Source organism: Aptenodytes forsteri, unplaced genomic scaffold (genome assembly GCF_000699145.1).
Source record: "Aptenodytes forsteri isolate BGI_AS27 unplaced genomic scaffold, ASM69914v1 Scaffold2, whole genome shotgun sequence".
Lineage (NCBI taxonomy): Eukaryota > Metazoa > Chordata > Aves > Sphenisciformes > Spheniscidae > Aptenodytes > Aptenodytes forsteri.
The window spans coordinates 16,739,506-16,748,334 of NW_008795695.1; the positions used below are offsets into that span (position 1 = coordinate 16,739,506).

Below are 8,829 nucleotides of genomic sequence, written 5' to 3' on the forward strand. Positions count from 1 at the left end.
AGGGTAAATCCAAATGGACTTGAACTAATTAAATCATGCCAGTACAACCCCTTAAATAAAGCCAATATGCTTGATACCATTATGGCTTTTTGCCTTCCTGTAAAGGAATAGCTAACGACGTAACTCGATCTAAATTAAATAGATTGGCCTTTTTCAACCAAATCTAATGCACTTGAAATCAAGTCAGTCTGTTGTGCCAACAAGAATATAAATAAAACAACTATTAATTTATTTACAGCTCCTGAAACTGCCCTTCATATATACTAACTTAGTTTTTATTAGGAAAGACAATATATTAGACCAAATATTTGGAAGTTCGAAAAAAATTGATGCGTTCAATAGGGCTCCGATCTCAAATGCTCATCTACTTTTTTCCAAACATTAATGGTAAAAGGCATTACCTCTGACTATAAATTTTGCTTTCCTTTGCACTTAAGTCATGGCAACCTAGAATAACTTGCTAGTACAATCCTGATTTCTTAAGAGGGGTGACTGAAACGGATTCAGGATGTGTCTCAGTGCACAGCCAGGAGGAGCTGCTTGACAAACAGGCAGGCTGTCTGGGAACAAAGAGTGTCTGCTTCTGGCTAGAGGAGCCACATCCTTCTCCTTATTACAAAACAGCCAAGGCAGCGAGCTCAGACGTGGCCACCTACATACCAAGAGGCCTACAGCAGGTAAGAGGAATCCCACCTTTCATTTTGATAAAGCGTCTAGCACACATTTTGCGTTATGCCATAATTTATGCAGAGCCCAGTGTCCAAATCCAGAAAAAACTGAAATCAGTATGGCCTGATCTTCTGCATGCGCTGAGCTTGCAAAGTTTCCCTTAGAAGTCAGTGGGAGCGTGCTGGACCCTGCATGCTTGAAAGTCACATCCTTAGTTCACAGCACTTACTCAAGGCCCTGAAGTGCCAAAAATGCTTACTCCCATCCCTTGTGCTTCCCAGTTCAGAGTCTGTAACTCATTATGTAATGCTGGAGGTTAACAGCAATTTTTAGACAAAAGAAAAATGTCTGCCAAACCAAAAACCGCATCACTGATAGAGCATGACAAATTCTGTTCTAGTAGAGATCTTCACTGGTGCCAGCTGAATTGAGGAAGAAACAAAATCTTCTCTGTCAGGCTTGTCCTTTCTGGGCTACAAATCGATCTAACAGGGCAGATACCAGCCAAGTCATCTTGTTTGGTGTCAGCTGTGTTTGGTGTCAGCTCTACATCACTGTACTTACCCTGCTATAATCTGCAGTCATGCTGTGCGTGCTGAGTGCCGGAGACCTCGGGAGGGAAGGTATGGAAACATTGCCTCTGTTCACCAGACCCACGGCCCCTTTCAGATGGCCTGCAGCGGCCTCTGCACCACTGCCGTTCAGCGAAAGAGTGCTCCCTCTGGGATGGAGAGAAGAGTATTAAAGCATTATTGCTTTGAGCAAACCAAGGCAACCCATTTAGCAAACCATTGCAAGAAAACAGCCACGGTAACAGTTTACTAGAATAACATTGCCCTGGGTGAACTGTGTGATCCACTGCGAGGAAACGCTCACCTGGAAAGAAAAACACAGGCAAAGGTGAATTAGAATTACTTTATACATACAAGTAATACAAGTATTTTCAGCACTTCTACCAGAACTGCGAATAGCCCAAATGGGCGGCTCTTGTCCAGGCTGCAGAAGCTATATTCATCCATTTCGCACTGCATTCGCATCCCAACAGTAGGTGTGACGACTCGTGTAACGCTTCCTACCAGGCCGCTCCTTGGTTTAAAGGAAAACTATGGTGACATGACAGTTCTGGCCACTTCTGCAGCCAGTGTTAATGCCAGCACTATCTCCAGAAGGTCTAAAGTCCTTGGCTATCTGCTCTCCATCCTCTCCGGAAAAACAACAGCTTGCTCACTGTCCTATTTATATTGCAATAATGACTCTTGACCCAAACTGGTCGATTCTTTCAACCAGCTTGGAAAGCTAGAAAAGCTGGACAAGTCTTTTTGCCAGGTTTCATGTTAGTAAAAGTGACAAAAAAGCATCTGTGATCAGCATGCCAGAACCCAATTGCTGTCTAATACCACAACAGGCAGAAATTTTTCCATGGGACATTTTCTATTAGAAAATACTGATTAGTCCATGCAAACACTGAGGGTTAAATAGGGTAAGCTGTTGCACTTTTCTGACCTTTTGAAACAATGAACATTATTTTAAAATGTATTTCAACACATTTCCAATTAAAGTTTTATTTTCATTTGAAATTTGATTTGCAGTAAAAATACAAGTTCTTGGCTGATCTACTCTTCTTCTTTCTCCACAAACATCAAACCTTTTTATTTTTCTTCACAATTCAGAAAAATCTCAAAAAGTCTTGCAGGACAGTAACAGTTCTGCATACATTCCTACTTACTACTTTAAAAAAAATTACTGGTAAATAGGAATTAATGCAGGAATTGCACCCTTTTCCATATGGAAAATACAATGTCAGAGGACAATAGTAGTGCAAATTTGCTGGAGAAAATTTTTGGAACAGTGTATTTTCAGCCAAAAGAGGCTTGCTGAATAAATATTTCAGATTTGCAGGCATCTTCATTGTGCTGGACAACAGCTGAATTTCACCTTCACTTGGTTTAGGCTGTCATATCACGTTTAGAGTAACTGCAGTAAAAATCTTCTCTACCACAATGGAAATTTTTATTAGAACTACTGTTGAACTGAGGAAAAAATACTCTGGAACACAACAGCTCCTGTCTCACCGCTACGTTAAGCAGTGAGCACAGGCTCTGAATCCACATTGGTGGAGTTATTGAAAACGAGGAATACAGAGGAAAACCCCAAACACCAGGACTGTCTACAAATGTTGTGCAACCATGTTTTTGTCTTTAGTGAGCATATGGTAACCTTTTTAACAATTACTATCCAATTTCGTATATTGACAACAGTAGATAATGCATAATAAACACACTCTTATGCATGTGCACTTCACATACATGCACTGCTACTTTTTAATTTGATGAGCTAGTCATCAGCAAATCCTACTGAACGTGCTTTGGTTGAATTTTAGTCCTATCTGTTTACATAAAGATGCGTCTTTGGTGCTGCAAAGTCAGAAAAATCAAGGTTACTGGCTGTCACCTGTATTTTATCAAAGCTGCTGGACTTAGACGCACATACCTTAATTTCCAAACTGGCCAATGTATGGAAAGTAGCCAAAATGTTGAAAACCTGAGTTTTACTGCATGTCACACCACTTCCGATGTATTGTTGTGACTTTATGTTACAAAAATTGTTATTTTTTTCCTCACTGTGTAAACATGTAAATCAAGAGAAGTGTTCAAAAGTAATAGTGGGCTGGGATAAAAGATGTGAAAACATGTTACAAGGGGTTCTGCAGGAGTCATCAGTCAGACTGAGTACTTGCACACCAAACCTGCTAAACAGACTTCTCCTGTACTTTGCCCTTATTTCAGTCTGCTGTTAGAGAGAGGTTCAACACATTTTATACACGTATTAAGTAGAAAACAAAAGAAAAATGTTGTTATAAGGTGACTATGCCAGGCATTTCCATGTGGTAGACAAGACCTCAGTACAATGGGATGGTGTGCCTGCGTAGATGAGCCTGAAATTCCTATACTATTTCTCCTAGAAGTATCCAGATGCAGCCTCCCAGTTCATTCAGCTGCAAAATCAGTAAACATTTTTGCTGGAGTAGAAATAAACCAGTTGAAGAGATGAACTCATGGCCTGGGACTCCCTGTTCCCAGCTCAGTATATCTTCTCTTAAACAGAAATGTTTAGAAAGAATAAAAATTCTCTGTTTCCCTGCTGGTAGGTGAAATACTACCAATTTTGGCAATGCAGCTAAAAAGATGAGGGCAATTACAAAAATTAGAAATATGCAGGAAAATATAGGACAGCTACAGTGTCACAAGATGTTGTTATATTCTTTTAATTTGAAACTCAAAACAGTTATAGAGGGTAGCCTGGGAAGCCTTGCTGTTATTTTTAATAATTACTACTCAGTTCTATAAATTAGCAATAGATGAACTAAAGCAAGCATCCTCAGATATCAAATTAAGTATTTAACCATGCATGTACAAGACAGGAATTTTCATCCCTCTACAAAGAAATATAAGCTGCTCCTCAATCCTTCCACAAACTAATATTTAGAAAGTGCCATATCTTCCATAGACAGTAAAATCATTCAGCCCCCCTACCAAAAGCATCTCCTGGCAACACAGCTGGGTTACTCTGTACTTTGACACAGGACACTGATTTGGCCAGGTGAGGATCAGATGACAGATAGAAAAGGAAGTTGCCATACTGACTCAATACGCCTAATTTAATAAATCCCACACCCTGGCTCTGGGCAAAAGCTGGAAGTTGATGCTTTATGTGAAAGTCAAGCAAGGCAATCAAACATAAAGGCTATTTTTATAGACTACTTCACTCTATTTATCCTTCCAAGTCTGTACACAGAGCTTATCAGGTGCCGAATTCTACCACCCCAAACAAAATTATTTTGCTTCATTTATGGTTAACTGCACGATAACTTCCTTGTAGTCTGGCACATCAAAACAGCTGCACAGGTCTCTCACAAGAATCCCTTTGACCTTATTCTAGTAAACTCTTAGAGAAAGTTACTTAATATTGCATAACCTTAGCGTTAAGCAGCACAGACACCAGATTGCTGAGTTTTTGTCTCTCAGATCCTTCACTCATCTCTAGTCTATTCAATGAAAAGCAAAACAAATCCAGAAAAATAGCAAAATTACTACTTCTGGTCTCATGAAAGTCAGGTATGAATCTGGTTAGATACAGAAGGCCTAATTAGCTTCGTGGAAAAAAAATTTGGTGAACTGTGTATGGATTAAAGAAGAAAACTAGCTTTAAAGCTGATTTGGCTAGTAAGTGCTGCATCACTCGGTGAAAAAAATCAAATTATCAGCTTTCAAGAAGATTGTCACCATCAACTTTAGGCATGTTGCAGAACATCCAGCAAGTGGGTTTTTGAATTGTAGGTAACAAAGGGAAGCAAGTTCTTGCTTAAACAAGAAGGCTCATCTGTGGGTGAATCAAACTTCATGATGTTCCTTTTACCTGATGTCCTGTGTTCCTGTATACCTATTTGGAGTCTCCCAGGAACACTGTTTTAGAGCTAGAAATTTCTGTTGGATCTTACAGCAAATTATTATTATTTTTCAATCCAGATTGTAAAATTTCTAGGTGTGTGCACCTGAGCAAAGAATGTGGGTCTACATCCAGTATAGACTATCCAACTGAACAAGAAAAAAGTGAGCTATCTTTTGGCTTCATTTTGGAGGTGGGACATGAGAAGAATGTTGCATCTGGCATTTTATAATGCTATCGGAGGCAATAACAGAGATCTCTTAAACCCAGAAGAATGATAAATGGAATTCTATTAGAAATAACTGGGACAATAATCATGGAAAGAAAAGGGCAAACAGAGCCTTTGAAGAAGAAAATATAAATTATAATCAATTAACGTGTCATTACCGAAGAAAACCTTTGGAACAAAGGGCCTCAGTTCTGTAACATGAACACAGCTCATCAATTGAAAGCCAGAAAACAAAAAACAACGTACTGACAGCAATCACCAGCCAAACACAAGGAGAGAAAAGGAAGATGGATGGAGGTAATTTTTAGGTTTTTTCTTTTCTTTTTTTTTTTTTTTTTTTTTTTTTTTTTTTTTTTTTTTTTTTTTTTTTTTTTTTTTTTTTTTTTTTTTTTTTTAAAAATAAGCTCTGCTTCTCAGGTAGTATTAATGCTGAGCATTCAAAGACACAATGCAACACAGAGGACTGGCACACACCCCTACGTCAATCCTGGCATGAGCTCTACCAGATTTCTGGTGCTCACCTCTCAGAGCAAGGCGTTGACTTGCCGCTGCGCAGACTTTGGGTTTCAGCTTCTGAGCCTGTGTTCCTTTCTCCTTTTGCATTTGTAATTTCTCCTTTGGCAACCGCCCTAATTACCTTCCTGATGAAAACAGGGAATAAAAGATTTTAAAAGTTGTAAGGTTTTTCCCAGGAAACAGCAGCCCGACCGAAACACTGTGATGTGCGCGTTCTATTAATTTCATCTGTCTGACCTATGGACAACTCTGGATATAAGGGTCAATAGAGCACCAAATCTGGTTATCAAATTGATTCCTATGAACAAAAAAAAGCATCATATTTGCTATAAACTGCTTTTTTAAGACACAAAACATTAAAACATCCCTCCTACTCAACATGGCCACTTCAAGCTTTGAACCAGAAGTGTCTTTTGTGAAAATTCCTCTCTCTTATTTTTTTACAGTTTATACACAGCAAAGTTTTTTTGACTAAGTATGTGTATTTTTCTCTAGCAATTTACACTATATGTGTTTTCTCTTGAAGATTTCTTTGCAATTTCTACAATTATATGTATCAATGCCCCAAACATGCTATTTTCCAAAAACATAACATCACCCCCTTACCCTGCAACATGTGGCCTAATAAGACAGAAATGTCAGAAATGAAATAAAGTTTTGAAAAGTAATAGTATTCTTCATAGTCTTACAAACAACAATAGACTGTTATGTTATCCCATGACACTAAATGTCAGTAGGAGTTGGCCCCAAAATGGCTTTGCTAAAACAAATCCACTCATGAGATATATGAATGTGGAACCTGAGGGAGGAAGAAGGAGCAAGGAAGGAAGAGGAGGAATAATGAACTACTTCTAAGAGAGGCCACAAAATATACCAGGAGAAGCAAGCCTAATTCTTGTAGGATTAAATTTCCTTCATGGGGAATGTCACCACCAAAAAACATTTCAGGCCACAAACTGAAAAAGGCCAAACGCCACTAAAATAAACAACAGACAATTATAAAAAATAATTCTTTCTTGTAGGGGAATACGACTAATAGATTTGCACAAAAGATTTCAATGAAAAGAGGATTAGAGAAGTAAACTTTAATGCACTCTTACTATAGCTACCAATTAGCGTGATTTAGAGCAACATCTAGGTCCTATTATAGTAGATTCCCTAAGCTGGTTCTTTCTTCATCTTAATTTCAGAAGCTAGAGGCATTCTGATGCTCTAAATCTGTTAATTTCTGGAGTCACTGGAACAAGTAATTCCATACTCAGCTCTCCTCAGAAGTAAAAAAAGCTGTAGAAAGCTATCTACCTATCCTGTATTTAGGATCCATAATAAAATGTGTTCTTTCTTCCAACAGCAACAAAGTTTTCCAACTACCAGCCCATGGAGCTCCAGCCATGATATGAACGTTCATCTGATTTTAATTCCCATTCACCCAGTAGCCTCAAGTTACGTCCAGACACCACTTGTGCAACCATATATTCAATGCATCTGTCCACGTCCCCCGAGAGTAAGCGAGTGCTCCTCTAAGGGCACAGCCAAACTGGGGTTATACACGTCACTGAGACTGCAAGATGACCAGCAACATCTGTTTGTTCACTGTCAGATGCACAAAAAAGGGGCACTGCTTGACTGTTAGACAGCATTTGCACAGCTGGAAGCTAAAGAAAAACTTGACTTGTGAGCAGAACCGAGCAGTATACATAAAAAACACGCCCTCCAAATGCTATTTTTCGCATTTGCTTCTTCAGCAAACCTGCCTTTAGGGACACTCTGTTACTTCCGAGTATAAACAAGAAAAATCCAGGAGTAAAATTGCCTTTTTTTCTGCTACCTTTATAGCTGAAGAGTAATTACTGCTGCATTTCCTAGGAAACAGCAGTCTAATTATAGTAAGTACGCTTTTAAACGAAGGCTGTTTCTAACCCTGGGAAGTTTGAGGCTGATGTGGAATGCTGGAGAAACTCAAGAGAAAATCCATCCCACCATATACAGCTGTTACCTGATTTATCAGTTTCCAAAAGAAAAGGCTTTACCCTATCTTTCTAGGTCCGCTGAAGACTGATTTATGTCCATTTGTGGAGGAGACTGATACATCTGGCCTTTTTTCTTCATTCTCTTGGGGTGGTTCTTTAAATGTTCTTCCTTCATCCTTACTGGAAACTGTATCTTCAGTGGAGGGGGGGAAAAAAAAAAAAGTGAATGTTTGCACAAAAAAGGCAGCACATGTCAAACAACCTGCAAAAATAGATATTCCATTTTTCAATATTAAATAAAACCATATGATAAAATATAATGAAAAAAAACTTGGAGGGTTCTTTGGCTTTTCCTTTTGATAAAAGAAAATAAAACTTTAAGTAGCTTGAAATGTTTCTCATTATCAACTCATCTTGAACTATGCTTCTGAATTTATCACTGACAACATTTAATAACCAAAGGACCTGAACTATAATTTTGCAGTGTACAGTATTTTCTGTGTTAAATGAAAGAATGTTTTCCTAATTAAAATGTTTGTTCAACTAGGAGCAAGGTGTGGGAAAAATGGCTTAAATATATTTTTTAATATATCTATCAAATAACAAAGTAACAAATCACAAAATACCCAATTTGACAGGCTGCATAATATCAAAAGCCAAAGAACATTAGATACTTGCCAGTTTGACGGCTTCTGAAGCACAGTGATATTGGCAAGATCAGCATTTTGCCAAGCATTATATTTGACCCAGGCATTTTTCCAATGGCAGTAAACCAGTCCCTCTCCCTACAAACTGCCCATACCCATCACCTTCCTACTGGGCCCCTCACTACAAGAAGGACGTCGAGGTGTTAGAGCGTGTCCAGAGAAGGGCAACGAGGCTGGTGAGGGGTCTGGAGAACAAGTCTGATGAGGAGCGGCTGAGGGAACTGGGGTTGTTTAGCCTGGAGAAAAGGAGGCTCAGGGGAGACCTTATTGCGCTCTACAACTACCTGAAAGG

At 38.8% G+C, this 8,829-nt stretch overlaps 1 protein-coding gene across 1 annotated transcript in view; it reads right to left on the reverse strand.

The window, feature by feature from the left end:
* SYTL5 (synaptotagmin like 5) overlaps positions 1 to 8,829 on the reverse strand; it is a 64,398-nt gene that overhangs the window by 24,231 nt on the left and 31,338 nt on the right. Inside the window, exons 4-6 of the mRNA XM_009283041.1 lie at positions 7,891 to 8,023; positions 5,866 to 5,985; positions 1,234 to 1,390 (exon numbers count right to left, since the gene is read on the reverse strand). Coding sequence (XP_009281316.1) covers positions 1,234 to 1,390; positions 5,866 to 5,985; positions 7,891 to 8,023 — 410 coding nt within the window. The remainder of the gene's footprint in view (positions 1 to 1,233; positions 1,391 to 5,865; positions 5,986 to 7,890; positions 8,024 to 8,829) is intronic.